General features: G+C 39.9%; 1 protein-coding gene across 1 annotated transcript in view; it reads right to left on the reverse strand.

Moving 5' to 3' along the window:
• Window positions 1-27394, reverse strand: part of Cr1 (complement C3b/C4b receptor 1 (Knops blood group)) — a 73476-nt gene extending 46082 nt beyond the window's left edge. Inside the window, exons 1-4 of the mRNA XM_076872914.1 lie at window positions 27207-27394; window positions 17051-17230; window positions 15628-15727; window positions 11538-11623 (exon numbers count right to left, since the gene is read on the reverse strand). Coding sequence (XP_076729029.1) covers window positions 11538-11623; window positions 15628-15727; window positions 17051-17230; window positions 27207-27327 — 487 coding nt within the window. The 5' untranslated portion in view covers window positions 27328-27394. The remainder of the gene's footprint in view (window positions 1-11537; window positions 11624-15627; window positions 15728-17050; window positions 17231-27206) is intronic.
• Between the last annotated feature and the right edge of the window lie 228 nt (window positions 27395-27622).

Genomic DNA, 27622 nt, shown 5'->3' on the forward strand with positions numbered 1-27622 from the left:
GTCCTACAGCCAGAGGGGAAAGCCAAGAGCATGCACAACGTTTAAAGAGGTAATGACTGAGAATTTTCCCAAACTGATAAATGATATCATCAAAACAGATTCAAGAGCCACACAAGCCCAAGAAATACAAATTCAAAGCAATCCCTATTTAGGCACATCATAGGAATATTATAAAATCAAGTACAAATGGAAATGCTTTTTATATTGATTGTTTTAGTGACATGCATGTCAAAACTGATCAAATTGCATACTTCAAATATGTGCATTTTATTGTACTTCAATTTTACCTCAATAAAGCTATGGGAAAAATGCAGATGCAATAATATCATTGTAGAAATTTTAAAAATGTCAAGTACAATCAACCATAAGGAAACAGAAGATTATAACTTTCAAAGGAACCAAAATTAGGAAAATGTTTAAAGAACGATTGCTAGAAGACTTACAATACAAAAATGCCAAAAGGATTTCTTCATACTGAAGGAAAATTAACATAGAAGTACAATAATGAGGGAACACAAGAAAGAGCTCATATGTGGGTATTTAGAGTTTTAATTTAGGATCTATAAGAGAGAGAGCACCCTTTCAATGATTAAGATCCATAAAAGTTGTAAACAAAGATTTTATTACTTATAGGCCCTTGGGGTACATAGTATAGCCCAAGGTCACACAGAGATAAGTTATTATGATGAGAGGAGGAGATCTGTGGATCAAAATCTATCGAGATCCAGGTTGTGACCCAAGCAAGTTTCTCATGAAGGGTTCTTAATTAGAGGGCTTAAAGCAGGCCCAAATTCTAGGAGGTCATGCTAAGAATGAGAAGTGGTCATGTGGCATATCTATAACATTCATGGTCATGATAATGTGACATTGTAGTATTCAAAGAATGGACTTTTAAAGAAATGGTATTAGATCAATGGCTGATCCACTTGGAAAAACAAAATCCCAAATCTTGACCATACTACACACTATCCATACATAAAAATGAAATAAAATCGAGTTGACTCTCAGACTTAAACATGAAAGACCCAAATGTCTAGAGTATAACAGGGAAAATATCTTAATAACAGATAAAGATTTTTTGAGGACAGCAGAAAAAGGCAGTAACTAGAAAAGAAAAATTCATAAATTGAACACTATTGAAATGCAGAACTTCCATCATCAAAAATCAATAAGAAAGTTAAAAAAAGCCATAACCTAAAATAAAATATTTGTGTTACATTTATTGGGAGATATGAGAATATATAAAGAACTTCTACAAAATAAAAAAAATATGAACTAATCAATATTAGGCACAAGGTTCAAACAGGCACTTCATAAACATATGAAAAGATACTCAGCATTGTAAGTCATTAGGAAAACGCAGATTATTTTGAGCCATTTGAATAGGTGTGACGTATTCTCCACTGGAATAGTAATCAAATTGATTGGACTACAGAGTTCTTCAACACTGGCCAATTGACCACAGCATGTTTTTGGTCTGTGTAAACAGAGAGCTGGGTCTAGTGAATAGAAGTGTGGCTTGAATCATTGCAAAAGAGAATTGTGGCTGGGTGTGGCAGTGAATGTACGCCAGCAATCCCAGTGGCTGGGAGGCTAAGGCAGGAGGATCGTGAATTCAAAGCCAGCCTCAGTAAAAGCGAGATGCTAAATAGCTCAGTGAGACTCTGTCTGTAATTAAAACACAAAATGGGCTGGGGATGTGGCACATTGGTCGAGTGCTCCGAGTTCAATCCCAGTACCCACCCCCACAAAACAGAGAGAGTCATGGTTCATTAAGCAAACCCCAGACTTGAGGTAGTTCACAGGTCTAGAGCAGTTCTAATGAATGGGAGACTGGATCTGCTCCAGGACGCACATTACTACATGCATAACCAAAGCCTCAATATTAAGTCTCCTTCTAGCTTTTCCAGAGGGACTTGAAGCTGTTTTTTTGGAGTTCAGTTATTAGAGAAGAAATTTAAAAATATAGATATAATATATATTTTTATCTTTTAATAAAATGAGATCTTACCAAACATGTGGTCTGTCTTCTGATTCTTTTTCGTATGAAATATACATCTTTGTATGTCAAGGGCTTCTCTGTGAGAGGTATATTTTTTATGGTTGTATAACACTCCAGTGTATGGATGTACATTCTGTGTCTGCATGGCTATTTTATGTTTCTCAGGAAATTCTTTATAGTCATTTTTAACATATTGTTTTCCTTGCAGTACATTATTTCTAAACCATGATTTGAAACATGCCATGCATTTGGTTACTATAACATTTTTACTAAATTTAACATTTATTATAAAGAATGCTGTAATCAAAAGTCTATAGTGAACTCCTTGAGAAAAATCTATTATATCAAGTATGAATCCTAAATTGTAGGTTAAAATAAATTCCCACTTAGAGGTGTGTGAACGTCTAGTGCGTTCGGGTCCCTGGGTAAGGGTCACGAAATAACCGGGACACAGGGGATGCAGAGCAAAGGCAGCAATTGCAACTGCATGCTGAGGTTTATTTGCAAGTTCCTTTTATATTCTTCTTCTAACAAAGCAAGCAATTCTTCAATAACACTTTGCCCACATTGCCCAGATAACATGCCTCAGCGGATACACAGAGCTAACTTCAGATCGTTCCTGCTTATTTGATAAGTACCCTCCTAAAGTTCCTTGTAGACATTATCTACTCCCCTGAGGATGCATCTATCTCTTCAGAATGTACTGTTCCCAGGACAAGTATGCAGGAAGCTTCTTCCTCTTGGCCAAACCATGCAGAACTTGTGACTTGCGATAAGGGGAAGAGAACGTTTCCTCCTCCTAACTGAGGTTTGCCTCAGCTGACCTAAATCACAGCCACAGCTCTTGCAAAGTGTCAGGCCTGAGGGAGCTAAACTCTGCACGCTTGAACCCCAACAGAGGTGTATAGGGCATCATGCATTTCAAGAAGTTTTGTTGAATCCTCAGTCCATGAGAATGCGGGTCCACTGTAGCTTCACTAACCTTGAAGAACAAATGTTTTAAAGTCTCTACTAAGGGACATTTGGAAGATGGCCGCGAAGGGAGTGCAGTAACTCCGTGTACTGCGTCACTGTGAGGGAAAATGACGAGTTAGAACGGCTAAAAGCTATCTTGTTAGGAATTTCCAGCAAAATTGGGGTGCTCCAAAACCTAGTGGAAGGATTTTCATTGCACAAGGATCAGCTTCAGGGGCTCAAACGCGAGCAATCTGTCCGTACGGAGCGCTGCTTGTTTGGCAGATCGCCCCGCGGCTGGAGTCTGCGGCGCGCACTGGGAAACGACGGGTTGGTGGCACAGAGATACAGCGATGCTGATTCTGCGGGCTCCTGCCAGCTAGGCATTTGCTGAGCTCGGAGCTGAATTCTGGGTTGGAGACGGGGGAAGGAAACGGTCCAGTTCGGTTCTCCACACCGGTCAGACCACGGAGGAAGCCAGCGGCCACCATCTTGGAGAGCTGACGTCACCATCCTTGTTTTTGACTGATTGCAGCTCTTTCAGCTATAGAACAGGTAATTTCAGGCTGACAATTGTCTGCGTCTCGCAGACAATTTGCTCAGACTTAGTGCTAAATAACACGCGGTAACTGCTTCTTGGAGCCTGCTCCTATCAGAACACGCACCGAGCCCGGAGCGGCGGAGCTCCGGCTCCCGGAGCTGCTCTGGCCCAGGGCTATAGAACCCGCGGAAACTGCTTCTTGGAACCTGCTCCTGTCGGAGCACGCACCAAGTCCGGAGAGGCCGAATTCTGGCTCCCGGAACTGCTCTGGCCCAGGGATAAAGAACCCGCGGAAACTGTTTCTCGGTCCGGGTCCTGCTGAATACTGTGGAGGCCAGAGGGGCGGAGCAGAGCCGCCGCCGGAGCCCGGAACAGGTCCAGCGACCCGCCGGCGTGGTGTCGCGTCGCCCCGGCTAGAGCAGGGGCCGAACAGAGCCACCGCCTACGCCCGGAACAGGTCCAGCGACCTGCCGGCGTGGTTGTCAAGAAGCCCCAATTGGAGTAGGGGGAAAGCAGATCCTCCACCCGCGTCCGCAAGGTAGGCAGGCCTGTGACAGACTGGCGGAACAGCCCCAGCGGCCTGCCGGCGTGGTAGACACCACTTGGGGGAGGGGCAGAGCAGAGCAGAGCCGCTCCCCGAGCCCGCATCAGGCCCAGCGGCCCGCCGGCGTGGCAGCCACATCACCCCATTTGGAGTAGGGGCAGAGCAGAGCCGCCGCCCGAGCCTGCAAGGTAGACAGACTTGCGACCGACCGGCGGAACAGGCCCAGCGGTCTACTGGTGTGGTAGACACGTCACACAAATTGGAGGAGGGGCAGAGCAGAGCTGCCTCCCGAGTCCGCAAGGTAGGCAGACCCGCGTCCGACCGGTGGATCAGGCCCAGCGGCCTGCTGGTGTGGTAGACACGTCACCTGTCATCCCAATTGGAGTAGGGGCAGAGCAGAGCTTTCGCCTGCGGTCGGAGCAGGCCCAGCGGCCCGACAGCGTCGTAGTCACGTCAACCCAATTGGAGCAGGGACAGAGCAGAGCCGCCACCCGCGCCCAGAACAGGTCCAGTGACCTGCCGGCGTAGTAGTCAAGACACCCCAATTGGAGTAGGGGCAAAGCAGATCCTCCACCCGCACCCGCAAGGTAGGCAGGCCTGTGACAGACTGGCGGAACAGGCCCAGCGGCCTGCCGGCGTGGTAGACACGTCACACCACTTGGGGGAGGGGCAGAGCAGAGCAGACCCGCTCCGCGAGCCCGCATCAGGCCCAGTGGCCCGCCGGCGTGGCAGCCACATCACCCCATTTGGAGTAGGGGCAGAGCAGAGCCGCCACCCGAGCCTGCAAGGTAGACAGACTTGTGACCAACCGGCGGAACAGGCCCAGCGGTCTACTGGTGTGGTAGACACGTCACACCAATTGGAGGTGGGGCAGAGCAGAGCCACCTCCTGAGCCCGCATGGTAGGCAGAACTGCGACCTACCGACGGATCAGGCCCAGCGGCATGCTGGTGTGGTAGACACGCCACCCGTCACCCCAATTGGAGTAGGGGCAGAGCAGAGCCTTCGCCCGCGGTCGGAGCAGGCCCAGCGGCCCGACAGTGTCGTAGTCACGTCAACCCAATTGGAGCAGGGACAGAGCAGAGCCGCCACCCGCGCCCAGAACAGGTCCAGCGACCTGCTGGCGTAGTAGTCACGACACCTCAATTGGAGTAGGGGCAGAGCAGATCCTCCACCCGAGCCCGCATGATAGGCAGGCCTGTGACAGACTGGCGGAACAGGCCCAGCGGCCTACCGGCGTGGTAGACACGTCACACCACTTGGGGGAGGGGCAGAGCAGAGCCGCAGCCCGCGCCCAGAACAGGCCCAGAAACCTGCCGGCGTGGTAGTCACGACAACCCAATTGGAGAAGGGGCAGAGCAGAGCCGCCGCCCGCGCCTGCAAGGTAGTCAGATCCGTGACTAACTGGCAGAACAGGCCCAGGGGTTCACGGACGTGGTAGACACGTTACACCAATTGGAGGAAGGGCAGAGCAGAGCCGCTGCCCGCGCCTCCAAGGTAGGCAGACCTGCGACCGACCGGCAGAACAGTCCCAGCGGCCCGCCAGCGTGGTAGACAGATCACCCCAATTGGAGGAGGAGCAGAGCTGCCGCCCGCCCCTGCAAGGGAGACTTTTCAACTATACAAGAGCAATATAAATATATAGGGGGAAAATTTCAAAAACACAACAGTTTCACCAAGCAGAAAGAAACACGAGCAATATGAAAAGACAAGGAAAGAAAGGACCACAAGCAATGCAGGTCAACTCAACTTTAGAAGAGGTAATAGCTGCAGCAGATGGAATGTCAGATAAAGAATTCAGGATATACATGCTGCAGATGATCTGGAGTCTCAAGGAAGACATTAGACAGCAAAATCAGACAATGAAAGATCACTTGGACCACTTCGACAATGTATTACATAAACAAATCCAAGAAGCAAAAGATCAACTATACAGGGAGATAGAGGTAATAAAAAACAAACAAACAGAAATCCTAGAAATGCAGGAAGCAATAAACCAACTTAAAAACTCAATTGAGAATACTACCAGCAGAGTGGAACACTTAGAAGATAGAACATCAGACAATGAAGACAAAGTATTTCAACTTGGAAAGAACATAGACAGCTCAGCAAAACTGTTAAGAAACTATGAGCAGAACATCCAAGAAATATGGGATAATATAAAGAAACCAAACTTAAGAGTCACTGGGATACAGGAAGGTATAGAGGTCCAAACCAAAGGAATGAGCCACCTATTCAATGAAATAATACGAGAAAACTTGCCAGACTTGAAGAATGAGGCAGAATCCCAAATCCTAGAAGCATACAGGACGCCGAATGTGCAAAATCATAAGAGATCCACACCTAGACACATTATAATGAAGATGCCCAACATACAGAATAAGGAGAGAATTTTAAAAGCTACAAGAGAAAGGAAGCAGATTACATTTAGGGGTAAACCAATCAGGATAACAGCTGATCTTTCAACACAGACTCTGAAAGCTAGAAGATCCTGGAATAACATATTTCAAAAACTGAAAGAAAATGGGTTCCAACCAAGAATCATGTATCCAGCGAAATTAAGCTTCAGGATGGAAGATGAAATTAAAACCTTCCACGATAAACAAAAGTTAAAAGAATTTGCAGCTAGAAAACCATGTCTTCAAAACATCATCGGCAAAACATTACAGGAAGAGGAAATGGAAAATAACAATGAAAACCAACAGTGGGAGGTAGGACAGTAAAGGGGGGAAAAATAATCAAAAAGGAAAACAAACCATGTTTAGTAACATAAATAAACAAATATGGCTGGAAGAACAACCCATATCTCAATAATAACCCTAAATGTTAATGGCTTAAACTCACCAATCAAGAGACACAGGCTAGTAGAATGGATCACAAAACAAGACCCAACAATATGCTGCCTACAGGAGACGCATTTGATAGGAAAAGACATACATAGACTGAAGGTGAAAGGTTGGGAAAAATCATATCACTCATATGGACTTCGGAAACAAGCAGGAGTGTCCATACTCATATCAAATAAAATAGATTTCAAGCCAAAGTTAATCAAAAGGGATAAAGAGGGACACTACATACTGCTCAAGGGAACCATACACCAACAAGACATAACTATCATAAACATATATGCCCCAAACAATGGTGCAGCTATGTTCATCAAACAAACTCTTCTCAAGTTTAAGAGTCTAATAGACCAACATACAATAATCATGGGAGACTTCAACACACCTCTCTCACCACTAGACAGATCTTCCAAACAAAAGTTGAATAAGGAAACTATAGAACTCAATAACACAATTAATAACCTAGACTTAATTGATATATATAGAATATACCACCCAACATCAAGCAGTTACACTTTTTTCTCAGCAGCACATGGATCCTTCTCAAAAATAGATCATATATTATGTCACAGGGCAACTCTTAGACAATATAAAGGAGTGGAGATAATACCATGCATCTTATCTGATCATAATGGAATGAAACTGAAAATCAATGATAAAAGAAGGAAGGAAAAAACATGCATCACTTGGAGAATGAACAATTGGTTACTAAATGATCAATGGGTTATAGAAGACATCAAGGAGGAAATTAAAAAATTCTTAGAGATAAATGAAAGCACAGACACAACATATCGGAATCTATGGGACACATTAAAAGCAGTTCTAAGAGGAAAATTCATTGCTTGGAGTTCATTCCTTAAAAAAAGAAAAAACCAACAAATAAACGATCTCATACTCCATCTCAAAATCCTAGAAAAAGAAGAGCAAAACAACAGCAAAAGAAGTAGAAGGCAAGAAATTATTAAAATCAGAGCTGAAATTAATGAAATCGAAACAAAAGAAACAATTGAAAAGATTGACAAAACTAAAAGTTGGTTCTTTGAAAAAATAAATAAAATCCACAGACCCTTAGCCATGCTAATGAAGAGAAGAAGAGAGAGAAATCAAATTACTAGCATACGGGATGAAAAAGGCAATATCACAACAGACACTTCAGAAATACAGAAGATAATCAGAAACTATTTTGAATCCTTATACTCCAATAAAATAGAAGATAGTGAAGGCATCGATAAATTTCTTAAGTCATATGACCTGCCCAGATTAAGGCAGGAGGATATAGACAACCTAAACAGACCAATATCAATTGAGGAAATAGAAGAAACCATCAAAAGACTACCAACTAAGAAAAGCCCAGGACCAGATGGGTATACAGCAGAGTTTTACAAAACCTTTAAAGAGGAACTAATACCAATACTTTTCAAGCTATTTCAGGAAATAGAAAAAGAGGGAGAACTTCCAAATTCATTCTACGAGGCCAACATCACCCTGATTCCTAAACCAGACAAAGACACTTCAAAGAAAGAAAACTACAGACCAATATCTCTAATGAACCTAGATGCAAAAACCCTCAATAAAATTCTGGCAAATCGGATTCAAAAACATATCAAAAAAATTGTGCACCATGATCAAGTAGGATTCATCCCTGGGATGCAAGGCTGGTTCAATATACGGAAATCAATTAATGTTATTCACCACATCAATAGACTTAAAAATAAGAACCATATGATCATCTCGATAGATGCAGAAAAAGCATTCGACAAAGTACAGCATCCCTTTATGTTCAAAACGCTAGAAAAACTAGGGATAACAGGAACTTACCTCAACATTGTAAAAGCAATCTATGCTAAGCCTCAGGCTAGCATCATTCTGAATGGAGAAAAATTGAAGGCATTCCCTCTAAAATCTGGAACAAGACAGGGATGCCCTCTCTCACCACTTCTGTTCAACATAGTTCTCAAAACACTGGCCAGAGCAATTAGACAGACGAAAGAAATTAAAGGCATAAAAATAGGAAAAGAAGAACTTAAATTATCACTATTTGCAGATGACATGATTCTATACCTAGCAGACCCAAAAGGGTCTACAAAGAAACTATTAGAGCTAATAAATGAATTCAGCAAAGTGGCAGGATATAAAATCAACACGTATAAATCAAAGGCATTCCTGTATATCAGCGACAAATCTTCTGAAATGGAAATGAGGACAACCACTCCATTCACAATATCCCCCCCAAAAATAAAATACTTAGGAATCAACCTAACAAAAGAGGTGAAAGACTTATACAATGAAAACTACAGAACCCTAAAGAGAGAAATAGAAGAAGATCTTAGAAGATGGAAAAATATACCCTGTTCATGGATAGGCAGAACTAACATCATCAAAATGACGATATTACCAAAAGTTCTCTATAGGTTTAATGCAATGCCAATCAAAATCCCAATGGCATTTCTTATAGAAATAGAGAAAGCAATCATGAAATTCATATGGAAAAATAAAAGACCCAGAATAGCAAAAACAATGCTAAGCAGGAAGGGTGAATCAGGCGGTATAGCGATACCAGACTTCAAACTATACTACAGAGCAATAGTAACAAAAACAGCATGGTACTGGTACCAAAACAGGCGGGTGGACCAATGGTACCGAATAGAGGACACAGAAACCAATCCACAAAACTACAACTATCTTATATTTGATAAAGGGGCTAAAAGCATGCAATGGAGGAAGGATAGCATCTTCAACAAATGGTGCTGGGAAAACTGGAAATCCATATGCAACAAAATGAAACTGAATCCCTTTCTCTCGCCATGCACAAAAGTTAACTCAAAATGGATCAAGGACCTTGATATCAAATCAGAGACACGGCGTCTGATAGAAGAAAAAGTCGGCTACGATCTACATACTGTGGGGTCGGGCTCCAAATTCCTCAATAGGACACCCATAGCACAACAGTTAATAACTAGAATCAACAAATGGGACTTACTCAAACTAAAAAGTTTTTTCTCAGCAAAAGAAACAATAAGAGAGGTAAATAGGGAGCCTACATCCTGGGAACAAATCTTTACTCCCCACACTTCAGATAGAGCCCTAATATCCAGAGTATACAAAGAACTCAAAAAATTAGACAACAAGATAACAAATAACCCAATCAACAAATGGGCCAAAGACATGAACAGACACTTCTCAGAGGAGGACATACAATCAATCAACAAGTACATGAAAAAATGCTCACCATCCCTAGCAGTCAGAGAAATGCAAATCAAAACCACCCTAAGATACCATCTTACTCCAGTAAGACTGGCAGCCATTATGAAGTCAAACAACAACAAGTGCTGGTGAGGATGTGGGGAAAAGGGTACACTTGTTCATTGTTGGTGGGACTGCAAATTGGTGCAGCCAATCTGGAAAGCAGTATGGAGATTTCTTGGAAAGCTGGGAATGGAACCACCATTTGACCCAGCTATTCCCCTTCTCGGTCTATTCCCTAAAGACCTAAATAGAGCATGCTACAGGGACACTGCTACATCGATGTTCATAGCAGCACAATTCACAATAGCAAGACTGTGGAACCAACCTAGATGCCCTTCAATAGACGAATGGATAAAAAAAATGTGGCATTTATACACAATGGAGTATTACTCTGCATTAAGAAATGACAAAATCATAGAATTTGGAGGGAAATGGATGGCATTAGAGCAGATTATGCTAAGTGAAGCCAGCCAGTCCCTAAAAAACAAATGCCAAATGTCTTCTTTGATATAAGGAGAGTAACTAAGAACAGAGTAGGGACGAAGAGCATGAGAAGAAGATTAACATTAAACAGGGATGAGAGGTGGGAGGGAAAGGGAGGGAGAAGGGAAATTGCATGGAAGTGGAAGGAGACCCTTAGGGTTATACAAAATTACATATAAGAGGTAGCGAGGGGAAAGGGAAAAATAATACAAGGGGGAGATATGAACTGCAGTAGAGTGGGTAGAGAGAAAAGAGGGGAGGGGAGGGGAGGGGAGGGGGATAGTAAAGGAAAGGAAAGGCAGCAGAATACAACAGACCCTAGTATGGCAATATATAAATCAATGGAAGTGTAACTGATGTGATTCTGCAATTTGTATACGGGGTAAAAATGGGAGTTCATAACCCACTTGAGTCAAAGTGTGAAATATGATATATCAAGAACTATGTAATGTTTTGAACAACCAACAATAAAAAAAATAAAAAAAAATAAAAAAAAGTCTCTACTAATTTTCCAAGCAGAATGATTACTATATTGGAGACTGTGAACCAGTATAATTACAAATTAATTGAAGTAAAAATATGATTAGAAGGTTTTTTTTTTTTTAATGCCTTGAAGACCTCAATTTAGAAAAGGCACTTCTCAGGTTAAGGGATCATTTAAGGAAGAAGTTGCCAAGAATCCCATGGGAGTGTCTGACAGCATTACAGTGTCTTCAGTCCTCTCTGGGACAGAATGAACAAAGGACAGTTGTTGAAGACTTTTATAATTCCTTGCAGGACTCAGATGTAGTCCAGCAGAAAAGCACTTACCTAGCATGTGGGAGGCCCTGGGCTCCATTCCGCACCACAGTAAATAAAAATGACAATTCCAGAGGAAAATTAAAATCTAATTGTAAAAGTGATAGAAAGGAATATCTCAACTCACTTTCACAAATAGGTGTTTCTTCATCCCAAATGACAGTAGTGTCTGAGATCACGCATTGAGCACTGGAGGCGCCAATGAGCCGGTACCTAGAAGCAGAGAATAAGGAATGTTACATATTAAAAACAGAGGAGGGCTCAGGATGTGGCTCAAGTGGTAGCGCTCCTGCTTGGCATGTGTGAGGCACTGGGTTTGATCCTCAGCACCACATTAAAAAATAATAATAATAAAATAAAGATATTGTGACCATCTAAAACTAAAAAATAAATATTTAAAAAAAAAAAAAAAACAGAGGAAATCTATCTGCTTCAATTGCTCCTTCCCAGAGGTTACAATCTTGAAACTTCAGGACATTTTCAGGAAATAGAGAAATTTATTTAACTTGAAAGTTTTAATGCTACAACTGTATTACTTTCTTTCTTTTTTAAAAAAATACCATAACATCAATATTTATTTTTGTTTTATTCTACAAATAAAATAGTTCATTTTATGTAAATAACATGTTTTGATATATTTCTACGTTGGGAAGTGATAAAATCAAACATTTCTGTCATCTCATATATCTACCATGTTTTTTGTGAGAACATTTAAGACCTTTCTCTTTCGAGTTTTCCAGTATACATTATTATTGACTGTAATCACCATGCTGTATGACAGATTGCCATAATTTATTCAATCAAACTCAAACTTTGTATCCTTTGATCAGTATCTCCCTGTCCCCTCTCCTTCCAAGGCCCTGGCAACCTGCTCTGCTCTGCTTCTACGAGTGCGATGCCTTTACGTTTTACATGTAAGATCACGTGGTAGTGGCTCTTCTCATGCTGTTTTGATGGTTGTGGCTTTGTAGTATATTTTGAAATCAGCTATGGAGTCCCAGCTTTGATTTTTTTGTGTGTAAGACTGGTTTGTCTATTTGTGTTTTTCTGTTTGTTTGCCGTTGTGTTTCCATATGGAATATTAGGATTGTTTTCTACTACTTGGGAAAATGTCATTGGAATTTTGAGAGGCATTGTGTTGAATTTGTATGGACATTTTAACAAAATTAATTACTCTAATCCATGAATACAGTATACCTTTCCATACATTTTTGTCTTCTTCAAATTTTTCATCAGTGTTTATAGTTTTTGGTGTACAGATCCTTCACCTCCTTGATTAAATTTATTTGTAAGTATTTCATTGTATTTTTGATGCTCTTGTAAATGGCATGATTTCCTTGGTTTCATTTTTTTGATATTTCATTGTTAGTGTACAGAAATGCTACTTTTTTTGTATGTTGACTTTGTACCCTGCAACTTTACTGAATTTATTAGTTCTGATAGTTTTTCAGTGAAGTCTTTAGGATTCTGTCTATATAAGATACTGTAATCTGCACAAAGAGAAAATTTGGCTTCTTTCTGTCCACTTTTGGATGTCTTTTAATTGCTCTGGCTATAGTATATTAAATAAAAGTGGTGAGACTGGACAACCTTGTGTTCCTGATCTTAGAAAAAAAAAACCATTCAGCTTTTCACTACAGAGTATGATATTAGCTGTGGGCTTGGCTATATGTAGCCTTCTTCTATGCCTATTTTGTTGAGGGTTTTTGCTATGAGGAGATACTAAATTTAGCCTGATGCTTTTTCTGCATCTGCTGAAATGGTCATATTATTCAAACACTTAATTCTGCTAATGTGGTATATCACATTTGTTGATTTATGCATGTCAAATCATCCTTGCATTTCAGAGATAAATCCCACTTGATCATGAAGTATGATACTTTTTATGTCCTGTTGAACTGTGCTTGTTAGTATTTCATAGAGAATTTTTGCATTGATGTTCATCATGGAAAGTGACCTGTAATTTCTTCTTGTTGTTAAGTAGTAGTGTCCTTGTCTGGGTTTGGTATTAAGGTAATGTTGGCCTCATAAAATGAGTTTGAAAATTTCCATCATCTCCAATTTTTTGGACAAATTTGAAAAGTGCTGTTGTTAATTCCTTTTTTAAATGTTTGGCAGAATTCACCAAGAAAGCCATCAGATTCTGAGCTTTTATTGGTTGGGAATTTTGATTGCTAATTCAAACACCATACTTGTTATTGGTATGTCCACATTTTCTATTTCTTCATGATTCAGCTTTGATAAAAAAATGGATTTATCCACTTTTTTTTTTCCGGGTTATCCAATTTGTTGGCATGTACTTATTAAGAGTAGTCTCATATGATCTGTTGTAGTTTTGTGAAATTAGTAGTATGTTCTGTCTTTCAATTATAATTTTATTTGGGTCTTTTTTTTCTTAGTCCAACTAATATTTTTTTGGTTTATCTTTTTAAAATCAATTCTTAGTTTCTTTGTTCTTTTCTATTTTGTATGCCCCTGTTTCATTTCTTCTGCTCTAATATTTATTACTTCCTTATATCTGCTGACTTTGTTCATTTTTCTAGTTTCTTGAGGTATATAGATGGTTGTTTTTGTTTGTTTGTTTGTTTGTTTAGTGCTGGCAATCAAACCTAGGGTCTTATGTATACTAAGAAAGTGCTCTATCAGTGAGCTACATCCCAAGTCCATCTTCCTTCCTTCCTTCCTTCCTTCCTTCCTTCCTTCCTTCCTTCCTTTTCTCCTTCTCCTTCTCCTTCTTTTCTTTGTACCAGGGATTGAACCCAGAGGTGCTTTACCACCATGTCATATCTCCAGCCCGTTTTATATTTTATTTAGAAACAGGGTCTCAATAAATTTTTTAGGGTCTCTCTAAGTTGCTGAGGCTTTTCTCGAATTTACAATCCTCCTGCCTCAACCTTCCGTGTTGCTGGGATTACAGGCATGCTCCATCAAACCTGACCATAAGACGTTTTATTAATTACTCTTTATGTTTTTCAGTCTATTTACATATATTGGAGAATGCCAACATGATCTTTTGCTTTTTTTAAAAATTGAGGTATTTATCTTTTATTGTAGAATTGTCAGAGCTCTTTATATATTATGGATACATTATCTTATAAGATCCACGATTTGCAAATATTTTTCATTATTTGTAGGTTATATTTTCACTTTCTTGATAGCGTCCTTTAAAAAACAAACATTTAAAAAGATTTTGAAACTCAATTACCTACTTTTTCTTTGGTGCTCATGTGGCAGCACAAGTTTAGCTCATATTCTTAACTCGCCTAACATTAAAAGCGAGCTGAAGCAGTGCCTTCACTGTGTGTTCAGCCAACCACAGGATCATGCTCGGTGACCACTGATGGGCAACGTTTTCAAAGGGGATGCTCTTATGCATTGGGTTGTGTTCTCAAAATGACATGCTGATATAGAAACCTCAGTCCCAGGGAATGTGACTTCATTAGAAAATAGGGTCTCGGCAGAGGTAACTGAGTTAAGAGAAAGTCTTTAGAGTGAGCCCTAATCCAACACTGGTGTTCTGTTAAAAAGAGGGAACATTAGACATAAATATGCACCGAGGGGAGAATTCCACATGAAGACAGACACAGGGAAGATGGGCACGTATGGTCATTAGAAACTGGTGTGATGCCGCCCATGCCCCAGAAGGCCTGGAAGCTGGAAGAGACATGGAAGATTTCTCCTCTGGAGGCTTCAGAAGAAGCACAGTCCTGCTGACATCTGATTTGGGATTCTAATCTCCAGAACAGAATTCCAAAAATTTTGGTTGTTCTTAAGCCAAACATTTTGTGGCACTTTTTTATGGCATCCCTAACAAACCAATAGCATTGTCACCGTTCATATTTCTTCTCTCCCTTTCTTCCAATAATATCTCCTCTGGTTTAGGGTTGCTAACCACATGCCCAAAGGGATGGAGCCAACTAAACATGCATAGAGACTGCTGAAACCATGAGTCAAAATAAACCTTTCCTTCTGTTAAGTTGATTATCTCCTAATTTATCACAGTCATGGAAAGCTGTCCAACATAAGTACTGTCCTGGTTTCCAGCCAGGATACACATTTCTCCTTAATTCTGTCATACCTTTGTTTATTTGAATCAGGAGATGAATACATATGTCTAAGTCTTTTAAGACCGAAAAGTTGCTCTTTCTGAGATGTGACCTGAAGGTGGTTTTGCTCTTTGTGAACTCTTGAACTAAGAGATATTGCTCTCAACTCACCCTGTATTACAAGTATAAGTAATTCTGGATCCAAATTGTGTGTCTGACTCTACATGCACCATGCCATTCAAGGGATCTGAAGGATTTTTACATGTTTTACCTATGGGAAGGAAACAGAATTTTAGAGCCAGGTAAAGTAATCTGAACCTTTTTTTAGCATACAAAGTTCCAACCTATGACATATTTACACATGCATATAGCTTAGCATGATCAATTTTATTCTACAGTTCTTCCTCTTGCCCTTCCCTTGTCCTTCCTTGATCTTCATATCATTTTCCTGAGATACTCCCTTTTTATTATTACTCTTTTTCTCTCTAGCTTTGCATATGAGGGAAAGTATTTGACCCTTGACTTTCGGAGTCTGGCTTATTTCACTTAGCATGATTTTCTCCAGTTCCATCCATGTACCCACAAGTGACATGATTTTATTCTTCTTTATGGTTGAGTAGAACTCCATTGTGTCTCTACACCTCATTTTCTTTATTCATTCATCTATTGATGGACAGCAAGGCTGATCCATAACTTGGATCTTGTGAACTGCACTGTGATATGCATGTGGAATGCATGCGTCCCTGTGGTGTGCTGATTTCGGTTCTTCTGAATAATTATTAATCAGCGGAATAGTTAGTGACAATGACCCTTGGTGGATCTAACCCACCACTTTTAGTTATAATTACAATGCACCAATGAAGAAATATGCACATGTTAATAAATAAAAAGACCAAAAGAGCAGAGGATGGGGAAGCAGGGGAAGGGAGACAGGGGAGGAAAGGGAGGTACTGGGGAATGAATGATGTTATGTGCATATATGGATACGTACAAGGAACTCCACATTATGTACAAGTATAAAGCACCAATAACATTAAAAAATAAGTCCCAACCTGACTATAGCTGACTGTAGAGCATATGTAATGATGATGATTCTGTAGATTTTGCCACTTTGAGGAAACTCACCAGGTTACCTTCGGCTCAGCCACCAGGTAAGCATCATTTTGAAAAGGACCTTTCTTATCCCTACACTGTGGCTCTCAGAGACATGTACACTTCATTTAATATCAAAGTAGTACAACTCTGTAGTTCAGCCAGAGTAATACAGGCCTCAGAGACTGGGATCTTCTCATCTCCTGGTTATTCTTTCCTTCAGAATCAATTACTACTTAGCTGTGGTTGTGAAAGCAGGTGAATAGGAATTTTTCCTTCCCTCCTGCCTTGTGATGATCACTTTTCATTAAATGAACTTATAATAGAGGAGCCAAGAACTCAAAGGAGCAAGGAGACATACGCTACAAGAATAACTTACATGTTCTATACCTTGGGCAAAGTTATGAAGTCACATGCGTCTTAGTTTCAAGATTTGAACGGATTGAATCAGACCTCACACATGTTTGACTGACCCCCCAAAATGCCCCTTCACGTTACTCACGTTTACACTTGTCTTCAGCATTTGTCCAGACTGAGTTTTCTTGGCAAATGATATTAAACCGTCTCTTGATATAACCAGGGCGACATTCATACTTCAAAGGAGTCCCGATGGGAAACTCAGATTCATCAGTCGGACTTTCAGGCTTGGCAAATGGAAACCACTCTGGGGCCTTGCATTGACCTGGAGATCAAGACCACAGCAGCATCCAAGTTAACGAGGAGCTTCTACTCCACCTCCTCTTTCTCTCCCTATACTTTAGAGATGCGATCAAAGAAGAAAAAGAACACTTTTATAACGGCAAGAGATCCATTCTTTTAGTAGGAATCTTTGAAAGGACATTTTAAAATACTTTATCCGTATCCACCCACTAAAAGAGTCTCTTGTAGAAAAAGAACTCCAATTCCCAGCTTCAAGTTTTAGTCAATCAGAAAGTGCCCGAGCTTGGGTTTCAGCCAGCCCATCTCCCTTATCTTTCTAATCCTGTAACAGGATGCTTCATGCATTTCACCAATCGTCCTTGCTCTTGGTGGCATCCCCAGATCCAGTGGGCATGGAAGACCCTTCTCTTGCCCTCAGTAGGAGTCAACAATGTTGAAAGTCAGTTACCAAAGGGAAAATAGACAAAGCTCAACTACTAAAGCTGTACTTCACTTTGTGAAAGCGTATATTTTCTTTTTTTTAATTTGTTCTTTTTAGATATACATAATGGTAGGGTGTACTTTGACATATTAGACATACATGGAGTATAACTTATTCTAATTAGGATCCCATTCTTGTGGTTGTATATGATGTGGAGCTACACTGGTCGCGTACTCATATACGTACATAGGAAACTTATGTCCCCTGCATTGTACTGTGTTAATTAAATACTTGAATTATCTATCTCCCCTAAGGCCTACCAGATTAAGTCATGGCAATAAAAATGTCATTTAGAATCAAACAACAAATAATCAAGAAGAAATATCTGTTGGAAAAATATTATCCTTTTACTTAAGCTTTGGAAATCTTCTTTCTTTTTAAAATTTCTTTTCCTTCCACAATTCCACTAATTAATTTGAATTATGAAGGGTAGATTGAGGCCGGAGGACATTTGTATTAATCTTCAAAGAAATAACTTTGGTGTTATTGATTCTGATCTGATTTTAATTTTTACTGCTATTTTCTTTGGGTTTATTTGCTGTTATTTTTTAAAAGTGATTTCTTGAAATGGTTACTGAGAGTTTAAAAATTTTCAGTTTATAAGAGTTTCTAAAATTAGCATTTTAGACTATTAATTTTGTTTTAGGTGTAGATTGACTATATTCTACAAATCTTAATGTGTTGCTTTTTTTTTCAGTTCAAAATATTGGATAATTGCCGTTGTGATTTCTTCATTGAGACGTGGTTTATTTGTAAGTGTTTTGCATAATTTATGAACATTTGAGGAATTTTTAAAGTCATGTATTTATTAGCTATTCTTGAAACTGAGTCTTGTTTTATGGTTCAGCATGTGGTCAGCTGAAGCAATTGTAGTACATGAACTTGTAAAAAATGTGTACCACAGTAATGGCCCGGGAATTTGGGCATGTCAGTGAGGCCTGATCTGTTAATCATAATTATTCAAGTCTTTGAGATACTTCTTGATTTGGGAGGATTTTCTTATTCTACCAGATGCTAAAAGAGTTATGTTAAAATATTCCAACTTGCCTGTAACACCAGTGACTTGGGAGGCTGAGGCAGGAGGATCCTAAGTTCAAAGCTAGCTGAGGCAATTTAGTAAATCCCTAAGCAACTCGGCCAAACCCTATCTCTAAATAAAATACAAAAACAGGGCTGGGGATGTGGCTTAGTGGTTAAGTGCCCCTGGGTTCAATCTCCAGTAAAAGAAAAATTAAAAAAATAAAAGAAAAAAATTCCAACTTATTATACATTTGTCTATTTCTCCTTCTAATTTAATCCATCTTTTATTTTATATATTTTAAGGTTATGTTGTTAGGTCATAAAAATTGAATTGCTATATTTTGTGGAAGATCAACCCTTCATCATAATAAAAAATAACTCTATTTCTACTAATAAATCTTTCTTCCAATTCTACTTGGTCTACTTTATTGGTGAGGCGAATTTAAAAAGAAATAACAAAATGGTAAATTTAATCCCTTGTATATTAATAAATATTTTAAAGGTAAATACATAATGATAATTTAAAGACAAGATTCTCATACTGCCACATTTGCTAAATGAGCCTTATTTGGGTTTGCATTTGCAATGCTATGTTTTCCACCCTTTTATATCCATTCATTCTGCATCTGAACATGTATTCTCTCTCTTTTATTCAGATAGTGTAGTTTTTACTGTTAATTCATTATGTCAGAGGTTCTCAGACTTAGTCTCCAGAACCCTCAGAGTCTCAGTAATTTTTTCATAGCATTCCTAATTTTTTTTTTAAAAAAAGACATATAGTACTATTTAGTAAATAAGTATGTTCAAACAACTTAAGTCTCAGTTCCATCACCATTATTTAATAATGGGATGATGGGCCCAGCACAACTTCTCAAACTTTGTAACCAGATTGGAAACGTTACTCCATTTCCCATTCCACATGGATTTTCAAGGGGCACTTATTCTTTATCACAACAGTTGCTAAAAGCCAAGCTTTATGAAGATCTGACATCATCAACCTAGTATGATCTATGTTGAAACCAGGAGCTACTCTTGGCTAGGAGTTTGTGGTTTACACAGTGTCCAAGAGATGTCAAGAACTGCTGTTGCCACTGAAAATTTAAAATCTTCCAAAGGGCCCCTGTGAGTTTGCTGCAGCATACAGAATTGTAAGTTTGCAAAGATGGAAAATTTCTGTTGTTTTATGCCATGAAGTTTGTGGCCTTTTGTTATAGTACCAAAAGGAAACGAATGCAAAGGATAGAGTGTTAAAAATTTCACATCTCAAATCAAAACTACATGAGATTTCATCTCACTTCAGTTTATGGCAATTATCAAGAATACAAATAATAGCAAGTGTTGGTGAGGATGTGGGGAAGAAGGTACACTGATATATTGTTGGTGGAAGTGCAAATTAGTGCAATCACTCTGGAAAGCAGAATGGAGATTCCTCAAAAAACTAGGAATGGAACCACCATATGATCCTACCCCACTTTATGATGTATACCCCAAAGATCTAAAATTAGTGTACTATAAGGATGCAGCCATACAAATATTTAGAGCAGCACAAGTCAAAATAACCAAGCTATGAAATTAACCTAGGTGCTCTTCAACAGATGAATGGATAAAGGATATAAAGCATATATACACAATGTAATATTACTAAGCCACAAAGAAGAATGAAATTATGGCATTTTTTTTTTTTTTTTTTTTTTTTTTTTTTTTTTTTTAGTAAATGGATGGAACTGAAGACTATCATGCGAAGTGAAATAAGCCAGACCTAGAAAGCTGATATGTGGAAACTAATCTGAAATAAGGAAAAGAAAAAAAAAATTTAAAAAGAGGGAGGTGTGTGTGTGGGATTCCATCCAAATAGAAGAAAGATCAGTGGAGTAGAAGAAAAGGATTTAAGGGGGAGGAAGAAAGATGGGGTAAGGGAAGAATAATGGAGTGAATCTGATTTAACTTTCCTATGGTCACTGATGAATATACCACAGTGAGTCTCACCATTATGTATGTCAACAAGGAAGTAACTAAAAAAAAAAAAACTAAAAGTAAATGGCAAAAAGATCAGTGTAGTAGAGATAACAGGAAAAGGGAGAAAAGGAGGGAAAAGAGAACTACTGGGGACTGAATCAGAGCAAATTATATTGTATGCTTTTATAATGATGTTAAAATGAATCCTAATGCTTTGTACAAATAAATAGAACAACAATTTAAAAAACAAAACAAAAAACTTCATATTCACAGAGGCCTGGCTTTGAACCCAGTGTGTCCTCCTCTCTAGCTATGAGGTCTTAGACAAGTTGTTGGATTTTTAGGACCTCAACTTGATCTTCTTCAAGGGGATGGTAATATTTACCTAGCAGTTTTGCTGAGAGGATCAATGATAGTTTATACTGTGCATTTAGTAGTGTCACTAAAAAGTCTACTAAAAAGGCCCTTGATAAACATTATTATTCATAGAAAAGGGAGAATGATAATGGATTTTTTTTTCTGCTAAGGTGGACATGTTTTGTTTCCAAGAGTTTATTTTCACTGGGGGCAGTGGTGCATGCCTATAATCCCAGTGGGCTCCAGAGGCTGAGCCAGGAGGATCGAAAGTTCAAAGCCAGTCTCAGCAACTTAGTGAGTCCCTGAGCAATTAGCAAGACCCTGTCTCAAAATAAAGTATAAATAAAGAGGGCTGGGGATGAGGCTCGGTGGTTAAACGCCGGCCTAGGATACACTGTCTGCACCTCACCTCACCTCCTGCAGGACCACTGACGGACACCAGAATTCCTCAAGTTGCTTTTTCCTGTTGATTATGTCTTCAATCAGAATTGAGGACCAAGTCTGCACTTCTACTTAAGCAAAGAGGATGCCCTAGGAATGCTCAGATTCCTTAATTATTTTTACCCACCACTAGACATCCTGTATCCATCATCACACATTTTCTGTATTAAACCAGCAACGATTCATCAAAGGTGCCTTTGTCTGTCTCCTGCTTCATCTTACGCCTTTCTATCCTCTTACTGAGCTGTAGCCCTTTCTCTTGGTTTCCCAAAACCTACTTTTTCCCCTGTCTATGATGGTCCTTCCCTGTGAGAAGCTTTTCACTCTAACTTCCGCTCTTCCTCCAGGTCTCTGCAAAAGTGCCACTTCCTTATCACAGCCTTCCCTGATCCTCTCAGAAATTTGAAATCTAAATACTCTTTCTACTCCACCCCATAGTCCTCTACTCCGACACTTTATGTTGCCCATTATATCCATAATACTTTATTGTGCTTTTTAAATTTGTACGCTTTTAAAAGTGTTTAGTTCTGTTCATGGACATTAGAGTTGGTTAACGGGAACACTTTCAGGAGACCATATGCCTTTTATTCCTCTGAGTGTCTCGTTCTTGTGCTCATCACCCCATTACAAGCACTCAATGCATATTTGTCGCCATGAACTAATAAACAATGAATTACCTCTAAAACTTAAAAATTACCATCAAGAGTGCAGACAATATCTTAGAAGCTCTGATCCACTGGGTAAAGGTTAGGGCCCTGAAGTTTAGATTGGTAAAAGCTTCACAGGTGATTTGATAGATAACAGCACTTTCAGAATCACTGTGAAAAACAGTGGAAAAAAAAAATCAAAAACCACCAAGTGCAAAGCAGTTCCTGAGAAAAACCACTGTGAGAAACAGTTAAAAACCACCGAGTGAAAACCAGTTTCTGTGATTTCACATAGGAAGTCTTCACCTTTTCTCTGGTTGACATGCAGGATGGAACTAATGTTGATCTTGGTCTCATCCACTGACGATGGACAAGGGAAGAAATTCCAAGGGCAGCTGCTGGTGCCAAAAGTGTGGGTGAGTGAAGTTGAATGTCAAAGAAAAGCCCCCAGGGAGTGGCTAGAAAGAGTTCTGATGCAGCACAGCAAACCGCATGGAATTTTCTTGGAAAGATATTCTTTTTCTTTAATTACCTAAACATTTTACCTGAGTTGCACTTGTGAATATCATATGTGATAATAAAAATGGAAACTGGCCGGGTGCAGTGGACCATACCTGTAATCCCAGCAGCTTGGAAGGCTGAAGCAGGAGGATCTCGAGTTCAAAGCCAACCTCGATAAAATCAAGGCACTAAGTAACTCAGTGAGACCCTGTCTCTAAACAAAATACAAAATAGGAGTAAGGATGTGGCTCAGTGGTGGAGTACCCCTGAGCTTAATCCCTGCTACCCTTCTGCTCCCACAAATCAAAACTTTCACAATAGCCCTACTGAAAAGGTACATATGTGTCTTCAGCAGAGATAGCTTGATCTAGTTTCCATTCCTTTATTATTAATCCCTCAAATTATGGCTACTTCCTATAATAAATACATTAATATTAATATTAATATGCATTGCCTAAACTCAAGACCTACCATAATTTAAATGTTATACCTCTAAACATTTGTAAGTGTACTCATCAATTTGTTGACTTGACACATGGATGCATCAAGAAATTATCACCAAAATCAAGAGAACAAATATTTCTACCTCATTCCCCACCCTGCAGAGTTCCCTCATGTCCATTGATAATTCATCCATCTCTTCACCTCCTTCTCTCTCTCTCGCTTTCCCTTTTTTGGGGGGAGATAGAACCCAAAGACACTTTACCACTGAGCTAGATCCTTAGCCCTTTTTATTTTTTAGTTTGAGACAGGATTTCGCTGAGGCTGGCCTTCAACTTGTGATCCTCTGGATTCAGCCTCCTGAGTCACTGGGTTTACAGGTGTGCACCATGGCACCCCACCCTCCACCTGTTTCTCTAGGTAAATTCTGACCTGCTTCCTTGAACTACGATTGGTTTGATTTTCTAGAACTGCATATAATATGCATTACTCAGATTTTATTTTGCTTTGGTCCAGCTTTCTCATCTTGATCTTCATCTAGGTTGCTGTATGTATAAACATTGTTTCTTTTTCTTGCTGAGAAATGTTCCATTATATAACTGAATATAACAATTTAGTTTATCCACTCACTTGCTGAAAGACATTTTAATTTTTCCAATAATTGGTGATTACAAGTAAAACCGCTATGAAAATCCATATAGAAGTCTTTCTTTGGATATAACTTTCATTTCCCTTAGGTAAAAATCTAGAAGGAAAATGTCAAGTCACGTGACAGGTGTGTGCCTAACTTTTTAAGTATTTCCAAAGTGGCTGTGCTCTTTTATCTGCCAATGAACAACGGCTAATAATTTACTTATTTCACTTACTGCCAATAGTTGGTACAGTCTTCTTAATTTTGGTAATTCTCATGGGTCTATATTGGTATCTAATTTTGTTTTTGTTTTGGATGACACAGCCCACTTTCAAATATTCTTGATTCAAAACTTCCATTCAAGGCAGGTTGACTCACCCTGTGCTATAAGCACAATTAACTCATTGTCACTTCTGTGTCTTTACTCCAATATAAGCTGTCAACCTGGAGTACACTTTGATCCTGTTCTGCATATCCCACTATTTAATGAAGGACACTACAAAGGTTTTGCTGGAGCAACTACAAGTTAAAAAAAATAGCATGCACTTAAAAAACCCCACAAATTTACAAAGTATACATTATATGAATTGACTATAAAACTTTGAAGAAATGTGATACTGATGAAATAGATATTTTAAAGGCTTTGTTAATCATGATGAGTGAGTATAACCATTAAATACACCTAAAGGGCAAAATATCACCACAGTTCATTTCTGTTAACAGTGCATGCAAAGCTACTTTTCAACTAGTCTTCATGATACTTTCTGAATTTTTTTGTTTTATTGATATTTGTTCATTGTAATTAGGCAGATGGTATCTCTTGTTCTTAATTCCATTCTCAAAAATCCTGTGTATATGTGTGTGTTTGAGGATGGGAAGGGAGACTGTTTTCTCTGCCATTTTATTTGCTGGAGTTGGTCTTGTTAGGATTATCTTTACCTGGTATTTCTGTGCAGGATATATATATTTTTAAATTACTTGTAAAAATGTGAAGTCTATTTTGGAAAAATTTGATAATATAAACCATAAATCCACTCATCTAAGCATATGAAATCACAAAGCACAGAAGGCAAATTGGCATCTAAACTTAGCAGGGATAACAGAACAAGACTCAAGAGGAAGACCAGAAGAGGGCGCCAGAGCCCGCCCTGTATTAACCACAGTCCTCATAACTACCTTGTTACTTTTGTGGTCCTGAATGTGGTTTATCTCCATGAATGGTCTATGTGAACTTGAGAAGAATCTGTGTTGTGCTGTCATCGGATGAAGTGGTCCATAATTGCTAACTGCATTCGTTGACTGCATGCTGTGGAATTCAATTATGTCCTTATCGATTTTCTGCCTGCTACAGCTGCCCATTTCAGATACAGTGCGTTGAAGTCTCCAGCCATAATAGTGGGTTCACCTGTTCCTGCTCACAGTGCTGTCAGGTTTTGCCTTATGTATTTGGACACTGTTGTTAGGCACGCACATTGTAAAGATTGTTATGTCTTCTTGGAGAACTGATCCTTTTATCATTCCTTTATCCCTCATCATTCCTTGGTTTGAAGTCTGTTTTGACTAAATTAATATCATGAGTACCCCATAATAATAAAATAATCCAAATACCTCTTCTATTTTTATATAAAAACACATATCCCCAGGAATCATCTTGTACAACCTGTTGTTAGATTTGTTCTTCAAGTACTGCTAAAGCCAAATTGCTGCTTCTCAATCTTTTCTGACATTGGAACCCAGAACGCTCCTTTGTTAATTATCCTGTACTTTTTTAGGCTCTCTTGTGTGACTTCTTAGTCATGGACTTTCAGTTCTGCATGAGGGGGTTACAGAACACTGTTACATGCACTGTTTCATCTGATTTTCACCATGACCTTCTCAGCCTGGTGTCAATTATGCCCCTTTTATACACATGGACATTGAGGTTAGGGTTGTTAATTGTGTGTTGGGCTCAAGGTCCCCGGCTAGGAATTACCAGAACCTGGAAAAAGCAGACCAACTTCTATATGTGTACACCATAGAGGCATAACTTTTTCTTATACTTCTTTTAAATTCCAAAATGCTATGTAAATTACTTTGGCAATCAAATTATTAGATAGTTTAATTTAGGGTGCCACCTTTGGAGGTTATTGTGATAAAACCTCAGTAAATATTTTCTTTGCAATTAATAGTGTCCAGCATTGTTTTAATGGTAACTTAATAAACAGGAGCAAACTACAATAACATTCCAGTAAGAAGGGGGCAGACAGCTACCAAGACCACAAAAATTTCTAAGCATTGACAGCACATTCCTTAATTTAACTTGGCATACTATTAAAAACACAATTTCAAGTTTTATCACAACTGTTCATCTGAAAAGTTACTTTCTGATGTCCAGGGAGATCATTCAACAACATCCTTTGTGGAAACTTGTTTTGTTGTTGTTGTTATTGTTGTTGCTGCAGTCAGAAGTCAAGAAACAATCAAATAATGAAAGCAAAATATCTAGTGGTGGAGAAGAGCAGACCCTGAGTTGTCAGGAGGAGGCTGGACAAAAATAGACAAGATTGTCACTTTAACTCTGGCCAATGAGTCAAAGCAACCAGGAAGACTTCTGGAGAGGACACAAATAGTAGGAGAAGAGTTACTACTGAAGATGTTTACCTACTTAGAGTTAAGAGGAAGGAAAGCAAGATGGGGCCTCAGAATCTCCACGGTAGTTAAAATAGGCTTTATTTTGTGCCTACACATCACCAAAATGCCACATATAAACCTCTCTGCTGTCCTTCCGCCTGCAACTAGTTACACTGTGCGATCTGGCGCTCACTTGCTATATTCTAGCCTCAAGCTCCTGGCATAGGAGGATCTTAAATTAGGTGCTCAATTAAGTGCGTGTTGATATTGGTGATGATTTGGGGTGAGGATGTAAATAGAGTTCAATGCAGGGCAGTTTTCAAGTGATAACTGTACTCCTAGCACCGTTAGCTTAAACGCCCTTGGGAGCCAAGTGCAGAGGTTGGCGGATAGAAATTAATTAAGTGACAGACACTGTGATAGACACCTGACACACTTCGTGCCATTTGGGTAGCAACACCATGATATCAATATCCCCATTTACATATGAGGGAACGGACTCCGACTGGAGTATTAACTTTCCTCACAGTTCAAGTTTCTAGGACTAGAACCAGGTTTGTAGAATTTCCAATCCTTTCTTTTCACTAGGATCTGCGCCACAGTCTACTGTTGCCAGTCCAGGCTCTGAATACACAAAGGCAAGGAATTTCATGCAGCACGGGTTGAGCATTCCCGGCCCTCCTCTGCTCTGGGTGCCACAGAGCCCCCTGCGAGTGGGATCTCCACTCCAAAGGCAAGGAGGGGCTCGGGTGCACAGAGGGATCCCAGACCCACCTGCGCTAAGTGCACCGACAGCCACGCCTTGGACCTCGCGTCCAGAGCAGCCAGGCGCTATTCCTGCAGCCACGGGGCTACCTCGCCCCCTCCCTGGTCCCCGCAGCGCCTCCCCACGCCCTGCCCTCCAGCGTCTCACCCCAGGCGGCCGGCAGCGCCAGCAGCATCAGGACAGCCAGCAGGGCTCCTCCGCAGGGGACAGCGAGATCGGGCGCTGGGGGCTCCACAGGCTCTGGGCTTCTTGGAAAAGAGGCCCCCATTCTCCCCAGGCAGATCTAGAAAGCAGATGAGATCTCCAAGGAAATGAAGAAAAGTGCCGCGGAGAGACATCAATTGTTGGGCTCCGCGTCCAGGGTCTGGGGAAGGCAGAGGGGTTCCGGGACACAAAGCTTTTGACCACAGCTTCCCCTTATTGGGTGAGGTCTTGTTTACTCCGCATTATTTTTGATGAGTTTCGCTACCTTAGGGACCCAGGTGCAAGATCAAAGTCTGATTCAGCTCCCTCTGGTATTTTACGTGTGAGGACCTGCGGGCGGTTCCAGACAAAGGCCGGGG

Source organism: Callospermophilus lateralis, chromosome 13 (assembly GCF_048772815.1).
Source record: "Callospermophilus lateralis isolate mCalLat2 chromosome 13, mCalLat2.hap1, whole genome shotgun sequence".
Taxonomy (NCBI): Eukaryota; Metazoa; Chordata; class Mammalia; order Rodentia; family Sciuridae; genus Callospermophilus; species Callospermophilus lateralis.